Below are 27167 nucleotides of genomic sequence, written 5' to 3'. Positions count from 1 at the left end.
CTGAGTTGAAAGAGCTTTACGCCAGTGGAACTATTCTGTTTCTTGTAAATTGGTTACTCGACAGATTCTGGACACAAAATAAATGATTTTGAACTTTTAATTATGGCGAAATTTAAGAAACTTATTTAAAATTTTGCGATTTTCAATTTTAAAAAGCATTGGCCGTCTTCAGTGGCCAATAAACACCTTTCATTACTTGTGCGTGGTTTGATGTGTTTATTTAAATAGATTAAATTTAGACTTCGAGGTAAAATGTTCGAAAGTTTTAGCAATGATTGTATTTTTGTTTACATTGTTTGATTAATTTAGCTTCTCTAAACTTTTAAGACGCTGTCTCTTTAGCTGCCTTTGTTCAATTGATCTGCTGGTCAGGTAAATTAGCTTTATTTTTTTATTCATTTCTTTGGATTTTAGTTCAGGACTTGTCCTGCAAAGTTTTAAGCAGGCTTTTAATTTACGCCTTACGCAGATTTTTTGTGTCTATCCAATATTTTTGGGCAGTAGGGATGACACTCTATGCTCAAAAGCGTTTTTTCGTTCAGTCAATTTTGTCCGATTTTGTTCAATTAGAGAGACGTGAGTGGTATAATCAGAAAGGCTGTCGAAATTAATTCAATTAGATGCTTTTTTAAGCTTCGTTTTTTCAAGAGGTTTTTCGGTAGTAGGTTTTTGAACATGCTGTCGAATTCACTGCTCTTTAATTCACAATTCTAATTTCCCGTCCTTTTCATTCATCTTCTGAAACATGCTAAAAATGTTTCTAATATGGTATTAGTTTTATTTTGCAAAAGAAGGAAGTCTGGCTGAATGATTTGGCCCGTTGTTCCGAAATTTAATTTGTGAGTTGGTTGTATGAAAAGTAGATTTTGTCTTAAAAGTTGGGGCCATATCCGCCATGTTGTCCAAATTTAACAAAATATGCGTTGACTAACAACAGCGGACTCAATCAAAAATGAGGGCTTTGTTTTTTTTCGGTTCGGAGCAGAGTGTTATTAATAGCCGCACAGCTGGGGCTATTATTGGCCTTCTTTTGGTTTCTTACAATTCAAGAATTTGAATTGTATTGGGGCGCTGTCTTTTTTTTAAGATATGTTCACACATTTTCATGATTTTTGAAATCAAATTGGAGTAGTGATTTTGGTCACGCCGAAACAGGAAATGGAGCGAAAAAGCGAGTGGCTTTGCGGCATGAAATTTTTTCGCTCTAATTTCAAAGTGGAGTGAGAAAACGGTGTTTGAACAAAAATTCGCTTTCTCGGAAGTGATTTTTTGTTCATATGCGGCAATTTCATTTTGATTTTTACTGTTTTTTTCAATTATTTGGATTGGATTTTCTAAATGGTTTCCCAATCCATTCATAGTTCATTCTAGGCCTAGTTTTTTGTTTGAACCAAATTTCCATTTCTCGCTAGTGATTTTTTGTTCACATGCGGCATTTTGACATGGATTTTCTGTTTTTTTATTATTTTTTGTTCTGATTTTTCTGGAAATGGTTTCCCAATTCTTTCATAACCGTTCTAGGTCTAGTTTTTGTTTTGTCAATGAAAATTCTTTGAATTGTAAGTCAAGACTTGTCCTGCTATGTTTTTTAATTCGTCGTCATGATTTTTGCTACGACCATATGACGTCACAGCCACTTTTTGTTCATTCGTTCATGCAATTTCAACTGAATTGCATGCGTGACGTCATTTTTCGCTCTTAGTGGAGCGAGTTTTTTTGTTCATTCGCGTGATTAAATTTTTGGTCACACATGACTTACCTCTCTCAAAAATGACTTTGTCACTTTGAAATTGACTTTTATTTACTTTAATTCAAAGAGATGAGGTCAAGTGAATGTGTCACTCTAAATGAAGGTTATTTAAGCTGATAGAGGTAGCAATAACTTATACAGATTCTTAATCAAAATATAACTTCTCAGCCTTAATGAAAAGACTATTTTTTGGTCTGTCTTTTTTACTGATTTTATTTTTTGAGACTGCAGATCTACGAAGCTATTGCGGCTATTTTCTGGCAATCTGCCAGCTATGTTATAATTGAAATTGGTCGGTTTTGTTCCAAATTAAGTCTTTTGAATTATCCAATTAGCATTATAATCCGGCATTTCCTTCACTCATCGATAACTTTTTCAGTTTCTGGTTTATCGGATTGGTTTTCAGGCAACTTAATAAATGAGCATGTCTTGATTTTCAAAGTAGTAGTCTGGTGCCAGGTTTCTGTGAGGACGTTGAGTGTTTTGAAGTTCCTGTACTTTCCTACCCTATTTTGAAGCATTATCCTTCATTTTCCAGCAAATCTACTCTTTGCTGGCTATTTTCACATCTTCAACTCCTAAGCGATCAGACACAAGTTTTGGAGTTTTTTATGTAGCTGTAAAATGGCTCTTTGATAAGCGTTTTCCGTTTTTCTGCAGCGTTTTTTTGGTTTACTTATCAAAATTTATAGTCAATAGCAATATTAGGCTCACATCTAATAACTGTCTTCAATATCAGTTTTTGAACATAAGTTTATTACTATGAGTCATCGTATCTTACAGTCGTTGAATATTATCTTAATGATACGAAGTCAATTGATCCACTGCTCCAACTTTTGCGGCTGAATGTGTTAGACAGCGAGTTAATAAACACGTCTTGTTGGATTCAAGTTATTTATGGTCGCCCAGAAAATAGAAACGTTACAGAAACAAAAGAAACACTGTTTCAAAACAAAATATGTCTCTGTCAAACAAAAGCTTTGAGTAATTTTTCTGTTTGTCTTCTACAAACTTCTTCATTTTGAAAAGTTTTCATTATGGCTCACTTACTAAGATTATATGTTTTTGTGAACGGGTAGAAAAGAGTTCACTTTGTCTCAATAACCATTCTTTCATGTGTTAGTATTTCTTGTGTCAAGTCTGCCATCGGCATCTCGTTTTTAATTCCGAAACTTCCAGATTCAGCATTCCAAAGAATTAAAAAAATATTTTTTGGGTATTCTGTGGAAGGTTTTAAATTGTTCTTAAACTTGACACTTCCATATTTTTCTCATTTCTTTTTCAAATTTTCTGTATTGTAACGACTGAATATAGACGACTACATGTTAAACCTCTGGCATGTTTAGATTATTCGGTGTTTAATTGTTCCGTGCCACTTCAGTGGGGGAAGGAAAATACTCAAACGGGGGAGGAAAACATTCAGTGGTGGAAGGAAAATACTCAAATGGCATTTTTTGTTCAGTCAGTTTTGGCCGAGCGATATATTCATCGTAGAGGGTTGGGAGTGGTATCATTAGAAAGCCAGTTATCGAAGTTTAATTTTTGTTAACATTCGACTGATTTTCGTTCTTATTGTTCAAATTTTCCGTAGTTTTATGCGATTATTGCCAATTTTGCTAACAAAATATGCTAAATTTGATAACGACAGTATTGTTGGTTTCACCGCTAAAATAAAAGAGTTGTTTAACTATTTGATTCATTTTTTTGGCTAAAACTTTTGATAAATTTTTTGAAATTCAGCCCTTTTATCAAAAATTGCACAGCTTCTTTTGTCCACTTCAGTTATAGTTAAGAAATAAGCTTCTTTTGTCCGTTTTAGTTATATTTACCGGATTAAAATTCTAAAAATTGCTGGCATAATCGTTAGCTCCAGAGGTAGCTCGTTTTACTTTTGAATTCTTGAGAGTTTTCTTGAATTAAAATTTTGCCGTTTATTTGCTAATTTTTCTCAATAATTATGCAAAATGCATCATTTATTTTTGATATGTTGACTTTTTTTGTCAAATTATCCATTTCCATAGTATTCGGAACAATTACGTGTTCCTAATAGACGAAAATCAATAGCAAAGCCAGTTTTGGTGTAATCCCTGTTTTTTACAGCCTAAGAAAAAATAGGATTGTAATTGAATTATGTTGCATTTTTTTCTTTGTGAATTGCAGAAAAGAGCATTTCTGAGACGTACTATTGGCAGGTACAATTGACTTCATAAGGAGTTTCCAGGAGTTCCTAAGGAGTTTTGGCCAAATTATCTATTTCCATATTATTCGGAACAGTTGCGTGTTCCTAATAGACAAAAGTCAATAGCAAAGCGAGTTTTGGTGCAATCCCTGTTTTTTAAAGCCTAAGAAAAAATAGGATTGTAATTGGATTTTAAAATATATTTTTGAATTTTTTTGCTTTTTTTACGTGAATCACGGAAAAGAACATTGCAAATTGAGGCATACTAATGGCAGGTCCAATTGACTTCCTGAGGAGTTTCAGGGACAGCTATTTAGTTTTTTATTCGAAAGCTCATGGTTGTTTTGACTTTTTAAAATAGTTTTTAAAAATTAATAATGGATTGAGCTTTGCTACCTTTTGCTCTTTGTGGTCAATTTGTAGCTTGAAGTCAGCAAAAACATGTTGAAGAGTCCGTTTCATTGATTAAAATTTAGTTTATATAGCGGTTTTACGGTTTCAGAATAGGTTTTTCTGCTTTGATACTTGTACATTTTGGTTTTAGTACATTTTCCAATCTTCGAGTTTCCATTTTCTTGTCACGTCATTGACTGATCAGATATCACATTATTGGCGTTTAAAAAGATGGTACAACTGAATACATGAGTGATAATAACATAATTCATTATTTTAACTGCGTCCTTAGCAGAGTTTATTGGATTTTAATTTTTGCCCTTATTTGTCGTGCTTTTGTAGTCGAAAGACAAATTCTGGATAAATGCAGGTCTTATTGGCTCTCTATGGATGAACAAAGGAACCTATTGACTGATTTCAGTTGATAGCTAAAATTTTTTATGACATTAAAATCAAATGTTTAAAAACTATTAAGGCTTATTTTTTAAGTTAACTTTTTGCTTTTTTGTCTACTTGTTGTCAAGTCTCATTGCTCAGAGGTCATTGCTCAGAGGTCAGACCTCAATTGCTTCGTCTTTAGCAGTAAAAAACCTATTAAATGAATTCATTAAAAAAAGGAACATTGTTAATTTCCTCTGGTACACATAAGTATAAAAAGCAAATGGTAAAACAGGCAATGTAAAGTTAAGAATATAACATTATGTAAAGTTATAAAATCATTAAATTACTTAATTAAAAATTTGACCTTACATTATTAAAAAAACGGTCTAAAATGCGAGCATAAAATGTTCTCACAATTTTATATGTACATCGTGAAGATTAAAAATTAAAATCTAATGCTCTCAATGTCATCTTTTATATCTGTTACTTTTGGGTCCTTCAAAATTTCTTTCCAAAGATATTCTTTAAGTTCTTTTTTAAGGAAGCTTTCGATGTTGTTTTCAGTCTAATATTAGAAGGCAGACTATTATAAATTGGAATGGCTTGTGCAATAAAAGAATCAGTTAAAAACTTATTGTTCTTTTTTATATCGAACGTTACATTTTTTGACCTGTCATGTTGTTTTATTCTCATGGTAGAGAGAGGTTCAATTTTATATGCTGGAAGATCGTTGCTGAGTAAGCGAATAAAATATTTTGAGCAACGATATTTCAAGAGAAATGAAACTGGTATTATTTTGTTGCGAAGTTTGAGATCTGTAGACTGATCGTATTTTCTCCTATTAAAAATGGATTTTATTCCCCAATTCAATTGTGTTTCTAAAGTTGTGAGTAATGACTTTTGCAACCCTATTAGAATTAGCGCGGAGTAATGTAGATGACTTATTACTATTGCATTAAGTAATAAGACTTTCGTTTTCTCTGGTAAACTTTTACTTAGTGTATTCAAAACTTTTATTCTACAAGCCATTCTCTGAAGAATCTTTTTCACTTCTCCATCAAATTTTAGTTTGCTGTCTATAATTACGCCAAGATACTTCACACTATTTGATTCTGCTATTCTTTCATTGTCAACATTCAGAACAGTATTTGTTAACCTCTTCCTGGTGCTGAACACAATATATTCTGTTTTTTGTTTGTTCACTACTAACTGGGACTTTGCAAAAAAATCAATAATTTTTGAGATGTTATGTTCAAGTTTTGTTTTTGCCAATATTTCATCAGTGTCGGATGTAAAAAGAAAAGTATCGTCTGCGTACTGGACAACCGTGCAATCCTCTTCAACAATCTTTGCTAAATCGTTGACGTAAATGTTAAATAATAGAGGTCCTAAAATAGTAACTTGTGGAACTCCCCTCTTCAAATTTATCCAGTCCGATTCAATTCCATTCAGAACAACTCTTTGCGTCCTTTTACTCAAATAATTCTCTATTAAATTGGTAGCATGTTCATCGAAACCTATATTTTCAAGTCTCCGTAACAGTATTTTGTGGTTTATAGAGTCAAAAGCCTTTGAAAGATCTAAAAACGCCCATGTAACTTTTTTTTCTTGTTGAGTTCTAATCTTATTTGTTCTGCGATTTCAGGATAGCATCAAATGTTGAAAATTGTTTTCTATAACCAAATTGACTGGCCGACAATAATTGCTCCCTTTCTAGGAAACTTGTGATTTGTGAACTGAACGCCTTTTCAAAAATTTTTGACAAAGCAGAAGTGACAGAAATAGGTCTATAATTGAGTGGGTCTTCGGCATTCCCTTTTTTGAAGAGTGGAGTGGAGTTACACAAGCTTTTTTAAGATCTTCTGGAAATTTTCCTTCTGTAATGAATTGATTAATGAGATAACATAGTGGTTCCGCTAGCGCTGCTTTAGCATCTTTTATTGCCCAAGCTGGTATTTTTGAAGGACCGACTGGTTTACTTGTATTCAATGAATCTATGAGCACATTTGTTTCCTTGGTTGTTATATATCGGAAATTGAAACACTTTCTCGGAGCAGTTTTAGGAGGAATGTTGTTAGTTTGTTGCAAGCCAAACTCTCCTAGAGTCGAAAATCTGTAATTTAGAAGATTTGCGATTTCCATGGGCTTTGTTATCTTATCACCAAAACTGTTTAATAAAGATTGAATTCTTGCTTGAGTCTTTTCTTTATTACGAAGATCTTAAATGAATTTCCATCTGGCTTTTTCACTGTTTAACTCCATAAAACTTGAAAGAAGTTGTTTTTCTTTTTGACGGATTAAATTGTTTTTAGTTTCATCTTCGCTAATTCTTGAAAACTGTTTTTTTTGTTTCCTCACAAAACCATTTTTCATGAAGCAAGAATTTTGGTTTATCTGTTCTAATATAACAGGTTTTAATTGGAGCATGTAGTGCTAATGCTCTTTCAATAATTCTTTGAAATTCTAATAACATCATATCTCCTGTCACTGCACCGTAAAAGTGTCTCCAGTCTGAATTTTCAATAAAATTTTGGAATGCTATGGCTGAATAGTTTTTTTTGTCAAAAAATTTTTTCTTTGTTGTTTTTGATTTTAGCATCACAGATTTAAGAACTGCGATTGTTGCAAAATGATCAGTTTTCAAAATCGTATCCGCAACTATGCCAGTTTCGTAATCGTCTGTTATGATATAATCGATAAGTGTTGAAGAAGAGGTAGTCATTCTTGTAGCTGTATTATTATTCGTTGGTTTAAGATCATATGAAGAAATTACAGATTGCAGCAGACTTCTATCGCGCTGTGCAAAATAGTTTAAGTTGTAGTCTCCAGCAAGTATGACAGATTTTCCTTCAGCCATAGCAAGATCAATTCCCAGGACCAATTTTTCCAAAAACATCTTAACAAGTTTTTTTTCAGGACAGTATGATAAATTCAAAACGCTTTTCTTTTTTTTTGTATGCACAACTCAACCCATAAACTTTAAGCAGTTGAGATCATCGCGGAGACGAGGAAAATCATCGCGGAGACGAGGTGATTGATAGCTAATGTTTGATAGCTAGTTCATTTGATAGCTAATGTTTTTGTTCTTGAAAATAATTGTTTTCGAAAAAGTACAATGTTTTTAAATTTTCCTTTTTTTAGTTCTTGTTACCTAGCCTAAATTTTCAGAGGTCACATGTCTCATTGTTGGTGTTCAAAGGAAGCGCAATTGCTGCTCATATTTTGTTTTTTTACGGAGTAGATTATGATTTTAATGGCTTCTTGATAAATTTAATGGAATTTTTCGTGTTTGTCTGAATTTGTCGGTTGTTTTTGTAGACATACGGCATATTCTGGATAATGGCTGGTCTCAATGTCTTTATATTTAGGTTTGTATGAACGTCAATCTATTTAAAGATCTCAATTGAAATCTAATGGCTTTCATAATTTGGATTTATTTGTTTTAAGAAAAAAACAAACGTATTTTTTTAACCTTGCCGTTTTTCTTTTTTTTGTCCATGTTTTTTGTCTTTTGTCTACTTGTTACCGAGTCTCATCAAAGACTGGTCCCATGTATTTAAGTACCAACTAATTTGTTTAGTTTAGGTTTTCATTGGCGCTATTTTGACTTTGTTATGTATTTTAAGAAAAAATAGAGATTGAGTTTGGAATGGAATTGTTTATTTGATTTTTGTTTGTCTTGTCTCACAGTCTCAATAATGGCAGACCTCATCGGTGCACTAATATGGCAGTATTTATTTTTCTAATTTATTTTTTTTGAAGCATTTTAATTTTTTTTTCGAAGCATTTTTAAATTCATCGGTTATTTGATCAAAATGTGAGATTTTTGAAATTTTTGTATCTTCCTCATTTGGTGGACAATTGAGCCAAAAATGTGGATGAGCGGGGTCGGACGCACATAACTGAGCCTCCTTGTTAGTACTCATTTTTGGTTGCTCATAGTATCAAACTGAAAAAAGAATACAGAAAGAGCTATAATTACAGTCTGTGCAAACTTAGTTTAAACTTTTTTGAAACTTATATATCAAAGTAGATGAATGGTATGAGTTGAACCGGCACATCTCTTTTTGCAACTATCTGATTTTTTTTGCTGAACTAATTAATCGTTTTCAAATGTTTCCTTGATTTTTGTAGCTGCAAGTAATTGTACCATTAAGAGAGCTTACAGTAGTATACGGATTAGTTAAAAACTTATCGCCGACTTATAGTTTTCTTTTTCTCTCACAGTTTTTGGTTGGTGATTTATTTGTATGAACAGCTGTTTTTTTACGGTTCCTGGTTCGAGTATTTGAAAGCCGAATGATTTGTAAACAGCAGATTTTGTAAAAAGCAATAATTTTTCGAGCAAATGTGACAAAAAGCTTAAACGTCTTGAAAGTCTCGGCAGGTTCATATCGATATTTTGTAATTTTTATATATATTTTCTGATCTTTGAATTAAGACTGAATAAGCGTGCCAAAAAAGGAGTTCATTGTCTTCGGGTTTCTCACTTTTTCACTGTTCCCTAGTTGTTGAAAAAGAATTGACCGAAGATTGTGAATGAGAGGGGGGTCAAAAGCAATTGTGTGTCAACAGTGTTGCCTCCATGTTAATTTGAAAATACGAAGAACCCTTGTCATTTTCTAGCAGCGCGGCGTGACGTAAAATTTCTATGAAGGCTATTGTTTTAATTGACCAGAATTAAAGAATAACAACCGGTTAGTCAGATTTAAAATTACAACGTCCAGTAACAAGCTGGTAGAACTTTGAAATAATAACCATACTGATGAACGTTGAGAGTTTCTAACAAATAAGGAAAGAGAATTTTAGTCTAAAGAACTTCCAATATTAAAATTTAAGGTCAAATTCTTTAATATGAGCAATTATCTACAGATTGTCTACAGCGTCAAACGTTTCTGCGAGTTATGAAATTTGGCTCCTTTATTTGATGTGCCAACTAATTGACAAGCTATTGTTGCGCTCTTATTCTTGTTAAAAACCTTTTCGATTCCTGCGATATTAGAAAACGCAGTTCTACAGAAAATATTGATCTGAACAGAAGCATGCTGCACGGGAATGACATCAAGAAATACCTGGAAATAAAAAATGTTATGGCGTATGGAGTTTGTTTCGTATCTTTTCCAACTCCAATTGGGTGAGGTTTTTTATTGACACGTCTCTTGCCGTTCGCTACCTTTTGGTAAAGAAGTGAAAGTGGTAACATTTAAAATCTCTTAACAAAAGTAAATCGATTGATTTTTGGATTTATTATTTTAGGGAACAACTGCTTCATGTTTTCGTTATTCGTTTTTTTTCGCTTTTTGCTTCTGAACTAGGCTTCAAATTGCTTTGTCGATTTCTGAACATTTTTCCAAAGTATGTGACGAGAAAGAAGCATGCCTCACATGGAATAAAAGTGCTCATTTTGAACAGGTGTTGTGATGAATTTCAGTAAGCAGTCGTGCATACATTTTTCCAACTCTCCGCTGTTCTATAATTCATATCAGCTGAACAAATGCGGATGGTCTTGTAAATTTTTAATGCATTGATAATTTTAAGCTACACAGAACATCGCATTTGGAACAGTAAAAATTAGGTAACTAAATAACCACAGCATCGACCACCCAGGGTTTACATGAATGGCGTGTGTTGCTGAGATGAACAGTGTTGGAGCAAGGGGCACTAATGGCATGCTGCTGATGGTTGTGACTGTTGTCTATTTCATCAGTTTCTTCTGGTACGTACTCGCTCTGGCTCATATTGTCAAGAGTTGCTATCTTATGCTCTCTGCCTCTTATAAGCGTACAGGTAAGTTCATATTAGCACGCCTTGTTTTGGAATTTGAAAGAATAACAGATGAAGGTCACTCAGATTAATATTGATTTGGCATGTGAACGTCGCCCACCTCTCGCCAAGTTTGAAATTATTGCTGCTGGAATCAAATAGACAACATTAAAGCTAATATCACACTGCTGTAGCGTGAAAACGAAGACCCCGAAAGCGGGCACAGTGGTCAGCCGTGGATAAATTCTTTTCGCCTTGTTACAGCTGTAAACAGCGTAGGTTTATTGCGGTACACTTGAAAAACTCGTTCAAGCGAGAAAAGTTTTCTGTTCATGCGCGACGTTGAATGACGTTTTTGTCAAAGAAAAGTGTCGATAGAATGATGCACATAAATCATTTTTTGACGTTTTCTGTCCTTGTGTCAATTTCTGCCTGTAGTCACATTTGTTTTGATCAAATGAGCAATAATATGTACTTTCTCGTAACTTGAATCATGATGCTATCAGCTCATAGCAGCGGATAAAAGAGCTGACAGTGGTGCAAAAAATATTTGCTCACTGACCCTCGCAAAGGGCCTTCATGAAGATGGTGTAACATAATTTAATCTTGTTTTAATCTTATCAAATGGGTCAAAGTGAAACCATGGGTTAAGCTTCGTCGAAGAAATTTGTAGAAACTTACAAGATTTTCTTGAATACGTAAAGTTTAGTTTTATACAATAAGTATACGGAGTTTTTCATTGAAGAAAATCTGGAAATATGCAATAATTGCTAAAACAGCTTATTTTACTTTTGATGCTAAAATCTGTTGTCTGGTGATTGATTGCAATTTATGAAGACCAATCTATAATCTGATCATTGTTTAATGTTGTATGGATCGGTCTGATTGTGGCTGGATTTTTGTCTGAATGAGTCCGGTGAAAAACGCAGCATAAAGGATCAGTTAAAATCTGGTCACGGCTATATATTGTTCGGATCGGTCTGCTCATGGTTTTTATGGCTGAGAAGCGTTTTTAAGCGTTGATGAGTATTGGTTTTTATCTGTCTTTGTCGCTTTTTAACGGGAAATTGTGCATCGGGCACTTTGACCTGAAATCAACAGTTATACAATACTGCGATAAACAAGTTTTAGCTGAGCAGTGGAAGTTTTTTTTCATTAATGTGTTTTACCGAAAAGGCTGTCCTAGAAACTTTTTGTTTAATTTTACTTTAAAAAATGTATTTTTGAAAGTGCTCTGCAATTAATTTATATTTCAATACATTGGGTTCATGTTTTTGGACTGAAGTTTTTGAGGTCTTGACCTGAGCCGTTAAAAATATTCTAATGAGATTTCAAACCTTTCTGATCAAAACTTTAAGCTTCTAGACGAATTAGTTCATTTGATTTACGCAGGACCTCTTCACAGCAATTTTATATTGATAGATCTAAAAATATAGACAACTTAAAAGAAAAGGTCTTTTAACAGTGTTAGGTTCTTTTTTAATTACAATTTGCGTTTCTATATTTGTGTAGTTTGATAATTGTTATTTCTTTATTGGCAGTACACGTTTTTTAGTGAAGATTGTCAATCATTAAGACAGTTACAGTTTTTGCCACTTTTTCTGCAATGTTATTTTGAGGTGTTGATGGTTTAGTTCAATTTATGAAATTTGTTGTATTTTTAATCGCTCTCAAACGAAGTTTGTAGCTATTACATTAGTCCTGTCGGTCTTTTATATGCGATTTTTGCTTGACCGAATTTTCGTCTGACCCATTTGACTTTTTGTCCTCAAAAACGAGATAAACAGGTACCGCCCAGCGGGCATTAAGTGCTCTTAGAGCCTTTCAGCTAAAACTGTTTTGGAGACTTATACTTATCGTGTGAAGAGTGGTTTTTAGAGGTTGAAGATCCCACTGTTAACCCCCCCCCCTCTATTGCCCCCTGCCCCGTGGCTAGCAACTGACGCTCGCTAAAAACACGCCAATTTTTACTTATTTTAAATTTTTTTCCAGCCATAAATCTTCCTTAAGGCTTTAATAATAAGTTACTGAAAAATTTTTATCAGCCATGGAATAGTTTTTAATATCACAAATTTTGTCAATTTTTTGATAAAACTTTCAATTTTTACAAGTTTTTTGAATATTGTTTTTTAGTTTATCCGGCCTCGAGCCAAAGAACCTCCTCTAGGAATTGAAAATAGAATATTGTATAGTTTCTAGATGTAATGGAATGTTTTTCAAGATTGTAATATCACTTTTTTAAAAATTTTGAATCTTTTCGGATTTATCTTTTTTTGTGCACCAGGGAGCTCCGAGGTTTGATAGTAAGCTGCTGCATAGTTTCTAGAGTTAATGGAACGGTTGTCAGAATTTAAATGACTCGAGTTTTAGCAGTTTTTGATAAAAAATTTTTTAAAATTTTCTTAAAATTTATCATGTTCCAAGTTTATGGACCTCTATGAGCCAGTGAAACTGTTTAAGGCTTGAAATAGATATACTGGATAGTCTCTTGGGACAATTAAATGGCTCTGAAGATTTTAATGTCTCAAAAATGTTGGATATTAAAAATTTTTTTAAGCTTCTGAATATTTTCCTTTTTTGAACGATCATTACTGGCCAACGAAGCTTTTTAAGTCTTGCAGATGGGTTACATGACAGAAATCCACAGACAGAAATTGTTTTTGAACACCTGCTTCACTGCGGACTGCGGAAATCTTTCTTGTGAATTTTGCACCTTCAGTTTTTTTATATGATTTAATTACTAACAAGGCTAGAAAACTAGAAGTTGCAGAGTCGAATCTCATTAATGGAAAATATTCCTAGCTCTCTCTCTCTCTGTGCTGGTTGGGGTTTCTTTCCATCTCTTTATCGTTCAGGTTTTATTTCTCGCACTCTCTCTCTCTCATTTGTTTATGCCGCTCTTCAGTGGCTGTTAGGTGGCTTGATGTTATCGTATATTACCCTAACCTCACGCCCCCTTCAATCAAGCAAAAGCTAGCCTCACTAAACAGTGGCTGTGTACTGACCTCACCGGGATGGTCGTTGGAGAGCAATTCCCCGACGTTAGTCTGTTACGTTTTTTAAATATTTGTGCAATCTGTTTTGCTACAAACGCATAAGTTATAACTGAATAGAATGAACACAATGTTTTCATGGATTTTTCAAAATCATTAATTTTGCCGGGTTTACTACTCTTTCTGTTTATTGAATGCCTAATTTTGCCATCAATTTACCTAGGCCTACCTGGCCCAATAAAAATGTACCATATACCTACCTGGGCCTACCGACAACCTACCTGATACCGAATTAATAACCTACCGGATACCACTGAAACCTACCTGATACCACCAGAGAAAGCTACCTGAAAAACCGAAACCTACCTGAATACCCTACCAATGCCGACTCTACATACCATTTGAAAATATATAGTTCAGATTAAGTTCGTTGTTTTTCCGGACATAAAATGAAGAGAATGCTGTTGAAACGTGTTTTGTGCGCTCATGTATGTTACGCTCGTTTCGTAAAATCGGGAACGGATATTAAAGCGCTCGGTCGGATTTACCGGGAAACGCACGAAGGTAATATTGTTGAAACATCGAAATTTTCAGTAAATTTTGGTCATATTCGGAAAAAATTCTCAGGTCGCAAGAAAGGGGTGAGTTATCAAACGGGCGAAAAAATAACAGGGAAAGTTAAAATGTAATAATGAAATAAGAAAGCCCAGTCAAATAAATGAAGCTCGTCTCGTGATGGAATGGGTGTTCTCCCGGGTGTTGGATGGGATGGAATGGGTCTTTTCTAAATCTTCCTTCTCTACCCTTTTTACGAGAAAAAAAAATATTCAAGAAGGAAATTTTAGATCCTTTGTCTTTTCGTTGGGCGCCAGAATGTCACATTGACCGCCATAAGTATACTCAGAAAATCATTTTGCTTATTTGAATTAATAATGGATGATACAAGCGTTTAAGATAAATAAATCAGTTCTCAGTTTTTCTAGTTTTTGGGTGTTGAATTTCGACTGCTTTTCTTTGATTCCTTTTGTTTTGTCACTTCTTCTCTTAACCATTGAAGGTCTGTTTCGGGCAAAGATCCATAATAGTGCATAATTGTTCTCTAATGTCCTCTGCAGAAAAATTGATTCATCTGCAATCGCTTCTGATTGGAGAAGCAAAAGCACTGGTTGACGGCTATGGCTGCAATGGCAGTCTGTAAGCACCCGCTTTGGAAGAACATTTTGGTAGAAGTCTGGAAGAACATTTTGGTAATCCGAACAGGATTGTCATCTGCAAAGAAAAATTGATTCATCTGCAATCGCTTCTGATTGGAGAAGCAAAAGCACTGGTTGACGGCTATGGCTGCAATGGCAGTCTGTAAGCACCCGCTTTGGAAGAACATTTTGGTAGAAGTCTGGAAGAACATTTTGGTAATCCGAACAGGATTGTCAATGCCTTCTTCGAAAAACTGTCACATTTTAGACCCCCTAACCTGACAATCCCAGACAGTTATACGCAGTTCTCTGCTTTCCTTTTAACCCTTGTGGACACATTTCAGCAACTTGGATTCACCCATGACATACATCCCACTACAAATGTCAATCAAGCCTTAAACAAGCTCCCAACACCAGTCCGCTTGGAATGGAATAAGCACGTTTTGGAAAGAAGTTTACTTCAACCATCTCTGAAAGAGCTTTCGGAGTGGCTTCTAATCTATGCAAAGTTTTGCAGAGATCTACCCACCTCTTCTGCATCAGCTCAACCTCCAAGCGCTCATTCAAAGGCCTCTAACAACCTTTGGAAGCAATCGAAGCAGCAAAACCAATTCAATCGTCCGTCCAACAGATCAAACCAGGATCAACTCACAAAACCGTCAAATAGCTTTCAACCAAGCTCTGCGAAAAGTGTCGTTTGTCCAAACAACGGTAGCTGTCAGTATTTATTTAAATGTTCTCATTTCCAAGATCTGTCTCCACTCGATAGACGAGAACACGTGAAAAATTTGAAACTATGTTTTAACTGTTTTGTTAGTCACCATGTACAACAATGCACATCAAAAAATGTTTGTCGCTCTGCAGACTGCGGCAAAAAGCTCCACACAATGCTCCATGAAAGCATCATTGCAAAAATTCAAGCAATACAACCTCTTCAACAATTAAATTGGTTCAACTGCATGGCACAGGTCAAGTTGCTTTCTTACCAGTTCAACTGTCTAACGGGGGGAAAACGTTTGAGACATATGCTTATCTCGACAACGGAAGTTGCCAGAGCCTCCTCCTCCAATCCGCAGCTCTGAATCTAGGTATTGATATGAACACTTTTGGCAAGATCCCTATTAGTCGCTACCACACAACAAAAGAAATAGATTGTTCTCCAGTGTCTTTAAAAATTAACCTTATCAGTCTAATAAAACACCAATCCTTGTAAACGAAGTCTTGGCAATACCCCATTTGAATATGAACCCTGTTAACACTAATGAGCTGAACAAGCTTTGCCAGAAATTTGAACATCTCAATCACATTTCGTTCCCTAATGCTGATGAAAATAAAGTCTCAATGATCATCGGCATCGACAATCTGGAACTGATTCATTATAGTAAGGTAATTAAAGGCCCAAAAAACACGCCCTGGGCTGTAGAAACTCCTCTAGGATGGACATGTGCAGGTAAAACTAGCGTCACAGCAGACGAACAGAATCCAGTGTTCAAAACACAAAGCAAATCTCATCCTCATCTAGACAATGAACTTTTCACAAAGGTACAACAGTGGATGAAAATTGAGAACTACGGTATAGCTCCATCAAAAAGTGCTATGTCTAAAAATGATGAAAAAGCTCTGCAAATCCTTAAGTCGAATACAAACTTTTCTGGTGGTCACTACGAAAAAGGCCTTCTTTGGAAGGAAAACGCCAAGTTACCGAACAACAGATGGCTAGCCGAAAAACAATTAAAGCAATTAAACAAAAAGCTCTCAACAAAACCAGATCTACAAAGAAAGTACGAGGAGACGCTTCAGAAAGGTCTTCAAAATGGTTATGTTGTCAAAGTTGATCCAGCTACAGACAATAAACAGCATGTTCTTATCTTCCTCATCATCCCGTTTCAAATGAAAACAAACCTGGAAAAATCAGGAGAGTCACCAATGCATCCAGTGTTTTTCAAGGTCCATCCTGGATTTCAAACCTTTTGAAGAGACCCGATTTGTTGAGTAATTTTGTGGGAGTCATATTAAGATTCCGCGAGCAACAAGTGGCAATTTCAGCAGACATTGAGCAACTGTTTATGCAAATTAAAGTTGCTCCATCTGATCGTGCGTTTCTTCGGTTTGTCTGGAATCAGAATGGCAAAATCGAAGAGTATGAATACACACGTCATATCTTCGGCGCAACATCTTCCCCATGCATAGCGTCCTACGCTCTTCGTCGTTCAGCACGTGACAATCAGGACAAATTTCCGCAAGTGTTACACGTCATTGAGCGGAATGTCTACATGGATGACCTATATATCTCGACAGCAAACGTTGAAAGTGCTGTAAACGTTATGAACAGCACCAAAGAGTGTCTTTCACTTGGTGGTTTCAACATCACAAAGTGGAACTCTAATTCAGACGAGTTCTTGAAAAAACGTCGCAAACGAAAATCTTTTGAAGCTTGATCTACCATCACCTCAACCTCAAAAAGTTTTGGGTTTACCGTGGAACGCGAGCACTGACGAGTACATCATTGACAAAAGGCTTTTCAAAAGGTTCCCCAATGATCAATTCACAACACAGAGGAAACTTTTGAAGTTCGTTGCTTCAATTTTTGGTCCCCATGGCGTTATAGCCCCTCTAACAATCAGAGTGAGGAAAATATTACAAGAGGCTTGGAATAAAGGTCCACAATGGGACGCACCTCTGGACGTTCAGCAGTTCCCAGACTTTCTCCAATTCAAAAGGGAACTTCCATCTTACCAGAATATCAGCATTCCACGTGCTCTCTTCCGTAGAAACGCGAAAATTCAGTCAACAGCTCTTCACACGTTCACAGACGCTTCAGAGTATGCTTTATCAGCAGTGTCTTCTAAAAATTGAGTACGTTGATAAAACAGTTGATGTAGTGTTCATGATGGGCAAAGCCAGAGTAGCTCCGATCAAGAGGATGACTATTCCAAACCTGGAGTTGCAAGCGGCAGTGTATGGCGCTTGCAACTGAGCTAACTGCCTCGAGGTCTTTGGCCACTGGCCAAAGTCATTGAAGTATATCCTGGTTCGGACCAAACTGTCAGATCCGTTAAACTAAAAACCGCATTTGGGGAAGAAGTTCGCCCTGTTGTTAAATTAAGCAAAGTTCTAGCTGACTAATTTTTAATCATTGATTCAAACACTAATTTACAAGGTTCGCCTCTTTGTAACTTCTGGTATCAGGAAAAGAACAATTTTTTCATGACAATTTGAACTCAAATTCTGCTTTTTCTGCGCGTGTAGATTAATTGCTACACCGTAGCAACCTCTTAATCCCCTCAGAGCGTTCGGACATCTATATTTTGACCTCCTCAATAAATTTTCTGCGGACTCGCAGTTTTGCGAAATGTTTACCTTATTTTTCTGCGTTTATCGGTTTATTACGCTTTTTAACCGCTTATTTTCACGTACTTCGTTTTATATTCGCAAAAATGTTCATTGAAATCCGTAAATTTGTCTCGGTTGATTTTCTTGCGTAACGTCAGTTATTCGTTTATCTCGAAACTTGTTTCTTTGTTAATGGGTTACCAAGTTTTTATTTTCAACCAAGAATTGTCTTTAATTTTATGGATTTATTTTACTATTCTTTGCAATCCTGCAAAGGGGACCGGCTATGTCATCAATTAATCATTGATGCCCAATTCATTAGAGAACATCTATGCACTTTTATGGATCTTTGCCCGAAACAGACCTTCAATGGTTAAGAGAAGAAGTGACAAAACAAAAAGAATCAAAGAAAAGCAGTCGAAATTCAACAAACAAAAACTAGAAAGACTGAGAACTGATTTATTTATCTTAAACGCTTGTATCATCCATTATTAATTCAAATAAGCAAAATGATTTTCTGAGTATACTTAAGGCGGTCAATGTGACAAATTTGTTGCTGCTACTTTTGTTTATCATTTGTTTTTAATGAAGCTTGACGCGCAGACTGAGTGATTTGTACTTCTAATTTGATTTCTGAAGTTAGTGATGTTCTTCCCAATCAGTTTTGCTCTTATAAAGCCTGCACTTACGAAGCATGCAGTAATTAATCTGAACGTTTGTATTTTGTCTTTTGAGAAGTCTTTTTGCTTGACCGTTCTCTTCTAGAATTTTACTTTGCTCGCTTGATTCAATCCACTTTTCGTCGAAAGAAACTGGATAATTTGGTTGAGATTGAGGGCTTGAATTGTCTGAGCAGCCCTCTTAGATTTACAAAGTTTAGGATATCGCATTTTTATTCTCTAGCTCCGAAGATGGCTTTGTTAAACAAAGAGAAACACTAACAAAGAGTGATCAAAGCAGAGCATACGGGGTTAGGAATCAAATAAGGTCAGACAACTTGCTCTATATTTACTTTCTCAAGAACAATTGGCCCTCGCCAATTGTTTTTGAGAACGTAAATATAGAGCAGGTTGTTTGATCTTATTTGATTCGTAACCCCGTATGCTCTGCTTTGATCACTCTTTGTTAGTGTTTCTTTTCCTGACTATTAGTAAAAAGGCTAGTAACCTTTACATTTTTCTGTTGCCTATTTTAAACTATTCGTAGTATGTTCTTATGAAAGGTGCCGACGTTTCGAGTCATTTCCTGAATTCTCGTTTATCGTCAGATGCGAGCGTAACGTCGTTTTTCATTTTTTCTCTACATGAGCTCCTAGGTCATTAACGCCATCAGATTTTTAGCATACGTGACTTGCCTTCCTCAACAGAATGACTCTTGTACTCAATATTTACCTTTTATTTGAATAAGTTTATGGTAAAAACTCATACGTCTCCTAACAAGAAGCTTTTTTCAACGCAGATAATTTTTCTAGCCATTTCTGTATCTGTTTCTACCTGTGTGCTACGGCATGCATGTCATGTCTATTTCTCAGCTATTTCAGCAATTTTTCGGCCCTATTTTGTCAGCAGTTGTCTGCGTAAGGATGAGGTGGAAGTTCACAAAAACAACGGAGCCAAATTTTGATTATTTTTGATTATTCTCTGCACTGGTCTTACCATAAATGCACACCTCAAACAGGATTGTTCGGCTTGCTTCATAGATTTTGATTTTGAAAACGTGGTTTTGAAAAATTATGTCCATCTTCTCTTTCAAGAAGTTATCATGGGCTAACAAGAGCCGGAATTTAGAGAAGAGATATTTCGAGTAAGTTCCAGTTGAACAAGTTGAAAAGTGGAGTTGTTATGCTAATTCGCTATTTTATGAAATGGGAAAATTTGAGGTAGTCAAAATTTTCAGATAGCTGTTTAAACTGTTTGATATATATTTGAGTTAATGGGTAAAGCTGTTCCTTGGGCTGTGTTATCAAAACAGTAAAATAGTTGAATTGTTTTTTTTCTCTATGCCAAAGGTGAATTCTTTTTTCTCTATGCCAAAATAACTGATCTTCAACCTGCTTGTAACTCTGTTTTGAAGGATTTTCTGGTTATGGATCTTTTTTCTGTGACTCAAGTTGCTAATTCTTTTTTGTCAGCTTTGTTTGTGATCCTGATTACCGTAAAAGGGCCTACTTCAAGCGTCGTTTTCGAATCATTAATTTGAATCGACAAGGCTGTTAGTTGCAATTACAGCTGGTACATCGACCGAGAATTGCTTGTGATATTGAGGAAAAATTACTGTATTCGGCGAAATGTGTACATTTTCTAAAAGCTCAACCAATTCCTAATTCAGGCAACTAATTGGTTACCAGCTAAGGAAATATCGAACTCAAATGAGGACTTCAAAAAAATACTGCTAATTATCTCAGGATATAATGCAAATGGTAGAGACACAAGTTACAGTTAAGAATATATATCAATATGTAAAATTTAAAAAAATTGAAGTTATTCAAAGAACTGGACCTTACTTTGTAAAAAGCGAGCTACAAATTTTTTGCTCAATTTTTTATGTACAGCGTGGAGATCTACAATGAAAATGATAACATCGAATGCTTTCAATGACATCTTGCAAATCAGTTAATTTTGGGTCCTTCGAAAATTATTTCCGAAAAAAATCCTTCAATTCTGTTTTCAAGGACCCTGTCGACGTTGTTTTAAGTCTGGCAATAGAAGGCAAACGATTGTATATCGGAATGGTTCGTGCAGCAAAGGAATCAGCAAAAATTTTTCTTATATCAAACGTAAGTTTCTTCGACCTGTCATGTTTTATTTTCCTTGTACAGAGGAGTTCATTTTTATATGCTGGAAGATCGTTGCTGGTTACGCGAATAAAAACATTGTGCAACGATGCTTTAGGAGAAAAGAAACTGGTAAAATTTTGTTACGAATTTTGAGATCTGTGTACTGATTGTACATTCTACTTTTAAACAGGTAAATATTCCGCAATTCAATCGTTTTTCCAAAGTTGCTATTGTTTTTTGCAACCCCACCAAAAATAAAGCTGAGTGATGTACGTGACTTTTTACAATTCCCTTGAGTAATATAAATTTTGTTTTCTGCTAACTTTTACTTAGTCTACGGAAAAATTTTATTCCACAAGCCATTGTGTGAGGCGTGTTTTTCACTTCATCAAACTTTAGTTTGCTATCAAGAACTAGCCAAGATACTTCACATTGGTTGATTCTGTTATTTCTTCGATGTTGGAATTCCAAACGGTATTTATCATCCTCTCCCTGGTGAATAGTACTATATAATCTATTCTTTGTGATCTAACTTATTCATTAACTAGGACTTTGAAATGAATCGATCATTTTGAGATGTTATGTTCAAGTTTTGTTTTTGACGATGTTTCATCAATGTTGGATGTAAAAATAAAAGAGGTTTGTCTGCCTACGGGGCGACCGCGCAATCAGCTTCTACAATCTTTGCTAATTCGTTCACGTATATGTTAAAAATACGAGGACCTAAAATACTATCCTATGGAACTCTTTGCTATATGGAATCCTATTGGAACTCCTCCTTATATTGTCAGTACAATTGTAGCTTTTTAAGCAAATATTGTAGATAACTTTATTGTGAGATTATGGCTTCGCTTTCGTTTTATCCGGTGTATCAATATTTGGACTACAAACGTTTCTTCTGGATTATTTCTGTTTCCAGAAGAACCATTCTTCTTATTTCTGTTTAATTTATTCCTTTTCTCATGCAGCTGACAGTCACGGCTTTAATGTAAGTAGGTCCACCAAATGAGTTTTTTAACCTTCGAAATGTAAGGAGGGCAAATTTACCTCGAGCTGTTTTAGCCCGTTTTTTTTCAATTTGATAACACAACTCGGAGGTAAACTCATGGTATTCTGGAACAGTTGTGCATTTCTCGACCTTATAAAAATTGTTTTGAATGGCATGCCATTCAGCTGTATAGATGTTGAAGGGAGAACATGTTAGAATATTGATCAAACCATAGTCTTAAACTTAGTGAGAATTAGAAAGAAAGTTCAACTTACGAGATTAGAAGACAAAAGCAAATTGATTTTGATTAGAGAATTTATTTAAATGAATCATCAAGAAATGGTGCTTAGAATCAATATTCGGTTCAAATTGGTGAATCTAGATAATTAATATTAGAGTGAGATTATTTGATGTAATATCTTCCCAGCATGTATTGAATGATTATGATATCACCGGAAATGTAAACGAATTCTTCGAAAAGTGTAAATGCATACCATCTATGGTATCACCTGCGACTGATTTCTGGGAAATTTGCAGAAGCAAACCATATTTGGCAACCCTTGCGACTCCCACTGTAAATCATGGTGCTAAGATGGGTTTTGTATCTTGACTTTCTCACACTGAGAATGGGTATATATACAGCTGATTTTTGAGCCTTTTTTCATCCCCAAAATCAAATCACCATCTTGATCTAATAATCAGATCTCTCCTGTAAATCTCTAAATTCTACTGTAAAATATCATTCTTGTTATTCTCTCATTTTGAGAAATTAATTTTTCTACTTTGTTAAAAACGCTTTTATTCCGCTTGCAAAAACCCATAACCGAACAGGTTATGGGCCCAGCAATTTTCTAAGTCTTAAAACTAATTTCTGAAACAAAACTAATTTGTTGTTGACAGTCATAATCCTTTTCTGCTTAGTATCTTTTCTTTTGACAACTGTTTCGCCTGCCTAAACTACGATGGATCCACAGACAGTGAAGCTGCTGACCTACACAGGAAAGGCACAGGACTTTCCAATCTGGAGCACAAGATTGGTGGCAATGATGCAGACAAAGGGAGACTACAAATCACTACTTGGGACAGAGGAGCAACCCAACGAGCCTGCGCCACTAGCCAATGGGGCGAGCAATGATGAAAAGAAGAACCACAATTTGCTGAAGTATGCATATGCGAAGGAAGTTGCAGACATCGAGGAGAAACGGAACAATGTGTGGTGTCATCTGGCACTATTTCTAGATGCAACAATCCTCATGCTGTTGAGACATGACTGTGTGGGAGATGACGGCATCGGAGATGGAGCAAAGGCTTGGAAGCTTTTGCAAGAGAGATTTCAGAGTGTGGAGACGCCGACAGTGGTGACTTTGGTGGTCGAGGATGCTGGGGATTTGGATAGCTTCTTCATCAGAGGACAGGAGTTGCTCACAAGGCTACAAGAAGCAGGGGAAGCATTCTCAGAGACCCTCTTCAACGCCTTGGTCCTCAATGGTCTGCCAATGAGGTATGGAAGTTTTGTTATACAGGGAAGCTTTAACCCGGCAACGAACTTCACAGAGTTGAGGAAAAGGCTGCAGAACTTCCATGAGAGCACAGCACAGAGGCACAAGGGACAAAGTGGTTCAGTGGCACTGGCAGTGAAGCGTGACTTCAAGAAGGGACACAGGAAAGGAAACTGCTTTGTGTGTGGGATCCCTTGACACTTTGCCAAGGACTGCAGGAGGAAGGAGACAGCACAATGCAGCAAGTGTGGTGAGAAAGGTCGCCTAGGCAGGGCATGCAAGAGACAAAGAGATGGAGGCAAACAGGAGTCAGTGGCAACGGGTCCAACATTGGCTTCACCAGACGAGGAAAACTGGGCAGCTCTTACCCAGTGGAAGACAGCAGGCATGCTAGTGGACAGTGGTTGTACAGATCACATAGTGACGAACATCGATGCGTTACTGGACTTTGTGCTCATTCAATCTGTGGTCAGAAAAACCAAAGGAGAGGCTTCCAGAGTGGTGGGCAGAGGCTGTGTGAGGATCAGCATACCGTCAAACAAAGGGGATTTCAAATGCGAACTCAAAAATATTTTGTGTGAGCCGGACTATTCTTCAAACCTCTATCAGTCTCAAGATGCACGGAGTGGGGACATAGCTTGACTCTCGAGAAGGGAAACAGCTGCATGAAACTCCAGAAGGGAACTCGGGTAAAACTAACACAAGAAAATAATTTGTTTTACTTATCCTGCAGCGTTCTAGATTTTAAGACGAGTTCCAACAGCGTGAAACTTGACAGTGCAAGGAAGTGGCACAGACGATTGGTTCTTTTGAATCAAGCGGATGTGGTCAGGAATGCACCAGAGACAGTGGGGGAACTCGATGATGTATGCAATATGTGTGCATTGGCCAAGATCACAGAGACTTCAGTACCAAGAGTGGCAGAGACCCAAGCAGAAGAGAAGCTGGAGAGGGTTTTCACAGACGTGATGGGACCTTTCAGAGTAGATTCACTGTTAGGGTTCCGGTTCTGCATTGTGTTTGCAGACCAGTACACGAAGTTTGTGTTTGTGTACTTGCTTAAGGCAAAGAGTGAAGCACTGGCCAGCCTGAAGAAAATTGTTCTCAGTGTGGGACGCCCAAGAAGCCGAGGCAAGACAATGTGAAAGAGTTTCTCCCAGAGCAGTTCTTGACATACTGCTTAGATGCAGGCATTCTACAGGAGAAGACCATACCAGAGACGCCACAACAGAATGGGTTAGCTGAGAGGTGCAACAGGACACTGCTGGAGATGGCAAGATGTTTGCTCATTGACTCAGGACTGCCAAAGAGGATGTGGGGAGCAGCAATTCTTCACGCAACAAGGATCAGGATTTTGGTTGTGAGACGAGAAGAAAGATGCCCAGCAGAGCTGATGCGAGGTATTAAACGTAAGCTTTCAATTAGTAAACTGTCTATTTTTGGTTGCCCAGTCTTCATGAGGAAGCGGGACAGAGATGTCAGCAAACTTGAACCCAAGGCACTGGAAGGAAAGTTTGTGGGTTACACTGAAGGAGACAACGGATACCTGGTGTACGTACCCAACGCACGCAAGGTTGTGGCAGTTAGAGATGTGATCATCAAGGAGTCTGAAGTGGGCTCAATCCCTGACAACAGAGACGCCCGACCTACTAGATGAGGGGTCACAGCAACTGAGGATCTGGCACCCAGATGATGGTCATCAAGACGATGGCAACAAAGAGGAGCAGGGCACATCTACTGCAATAAAGGAAGAGTGGCAACGCAGAGAGCGTGAACACTTAACAAACGACACCGAGACGAGATGCCTCAGATATTGAGGAAGCAGCACTGGATGAAGAATCTACTGCAACAAGAGGGAGTCTCGGAGACTCTGAGTCACTGGAAGACAGTGAAACGTAGGACTTCTCACAGACAGTTGGCCTCTTTGAAGAGGCACGGAAGCAAGCGGACAGGGCAGAGCCCAGACGAGGGACACGAGCAAGGAATGTTCCGCAATTTTTTGGAGAAGTCAGGACCCATCATGCTGTGACTGAGGGTAACTTTGTGGAAACCAAAACAGTCTACGAAGCCAAGCAAGCTGACGAAAGGGACCAGTAGCACCGGGCAATGAATGACGAGGTCAAGGCACTCCAAGACAACGAGACTTGGGACCTAGTGAGACCACCCACAGACAGGGACGTCATACCGGGCAAATGGGTCTACAAAGTGGAATTGGGACCCAGCGGTCAAGTCGACAAATACAAAGCACGCTATGTGGCCAAAGGCTTCAAACAAGTGGAAGGACTCGACTTCTTTGAGACTTTCGCGCCTACCTGTAAGCCAGAGACATTCAGGAGTCTACTTCAGCTATCAGCGAAGCTGGGCCATGTGATGCAACAATTTGATGTCAAGACTGCTTTTCTGCACTCACCAATCAAGGAAGAAGTGTATCTGGAACAGCCACAGGAGTTTGTAAAACGCTGATCAGATGGGGAGAAGTTAGTATGTCGACTAAATAAATCAATTTATGGTTTGAAACAGGCTGCTAACAACTGATACAAAGAGCTGGCAAACTTCCTAGTGAGACAGGGGTTCACCAGAAGCAGGAATGATCATTGCTTGTTCGCAAGATCAGAGGCAGAGGATCACACCTTCATCTTGGTCTGGGTTGACGAGATCATAGTAGCATCAAGAAGTATGACAGTGATCTCCGATGTCAAGAAGGCACTAGAGGCAACATTTCACATGGAAGACAGAGGGAGACTACATTGGTTTCTGGGTCTTAGAATCAGACAAGAAGAGGGCACCGTCACAGTCGATCAAAGGATCTACAGAAGCTTGGTTGGATCACTTCTTTATCTGGCCAAACAGACGAGGCCAGACTTGTTCAACCAACTTTCTGTCCAGGCACATGAACGCACCTACCAATCAACACTGGCTATGCGGAAAACGACTTCTGCGATATCTTCAAGGTTCAAAAGTTTTAAAACTTACTTACACAAAAGAGGCTAGTTATGATTTAGTGGGAGAAAGTGATGCAGACTGGTCTGGAGATGTGAACGACAGAAAATCAACAACGGGCTATTACTTCAAGCTCAACGGACGTGGCGCAGCACTCAGCTGGGGTGTCAAGAAGCAGGCCACAGTTGCTCTTTTTTCATCAGAAGCAGAATATCAAAGCATGGCAGCAGCAGTTCAGGAAGCACTCTACCTGAAACAACTTCTAGGGCGTCCAACAGAAACGTCCAATAGCAATTTGAGAGGACAACCAAAGTTGTATCAGACTTTGCCAAAACCCAGTCATGCACAAGAGGAGCAAGCAAAGTTTCGAGACAAAGTTTCACTTCATTCGGGACAAGACTGAGGATGGGACTATTTCAATTCATTACGTTCCTACAGACAAAATGGCAGCGAACATCTGCACAAAGTCCTTACCCGTTCCGAAAGTGGAGACATTCAGAGCACTTTTGATGGGAACAGACTCTACGCAATCAGCTCAAGTCTGAGTAGGGATGTTAGAATATCGATCAAACTATAGTCTTAAACTTAGTGAGAATTAGAAAGAAAGTTTAACTTACCAGATTAGAAAGACAAAAGCAAATTGATTTTGATCAGAGAATTTATATAACGGCATCATCAAGAAATGGTGCTTAGAATCAATATTCGGTTCAAATTGGTGAATCTAGATAACTAATATTAGAGTGAGATTATTCGATGTAATATCTTCCCAGCATGTATTGAATGATTATGATATCACCGGAAATGTAAACGAATTCTTAGAAAAGTGTAAATGCATACCATCTGTGGTATCACCTGCGACTGATTTCTGGGAAATTTGCAGAAGCAAACCATATTGGGCAACCCTTGCGACTCCCACTGTAAATCATGGTGCTAAGATTGGTTTTGTATCTTGACTTTCTCACACTGAGAATGGGTATAT

The 27167-nt window shown here is 36.9% G+C and overlaps 3 protein-coding genes across 5 annotated transcripts in view; 2 read left to right on the top strand and 1 right to left on the bottom strand.

Annotated features, from left to right (window-relative positions):
* The window catches only part of LOC142358640 (uncharacterized), a 478284-nt gene that overhangs the window by 48172 nt on the left and 402945 nt on the right, over window positions 1-27167 (top strand). The window lies entirely within an intron of this gene.
* Window positions 1-27167, bottom strand: part of LOC142358647 (electron transfer flavoprotein subunit alpha, mitochondrial-like) — a 305039-nt gene that overhangs the window by 105795 nt on the left and 172077 nt on the right. The window lies entirely within an intron of this gene.
* The window catches only part of LOC142358638 (uncharacterized), an 88382-nt gene continuing 71385 nt past the window's right edge, over window positions 10171-27167 (top strand). Inside the window, exon 1 of the mRNA XM_075410101.1 lies at window positions 10171-10419. Coding sequence (XP_075266216.1) covers window positions 10322-10419 — 98 coding nt within the window. The 5' untranslated portion in view covers window positions 10171-10321. The remainder of the gene's footprint in view (window positions 10420-27167) is intronic.

Source organism: Convolutriloba macropyga, chromosome 2, assembly GCF_964194025.1.
Source record: "Convolutriloba macropyga chromosome 2, txConMacr16.3, whole genome shotgun sequence".
Taxonomy (NCBI): domain Eukaryota; kingdom Metazoa; phylum Xenacoelomorpha; order Acoela; family Convolutidae; genus Convolutriloba; species Convolutriloba macropyga.
The sequence above is the reverse complement of the archived record's forward strand: the minus strand, read 5'-3'. Positions and strand labels throughout refer to the sequence as shown.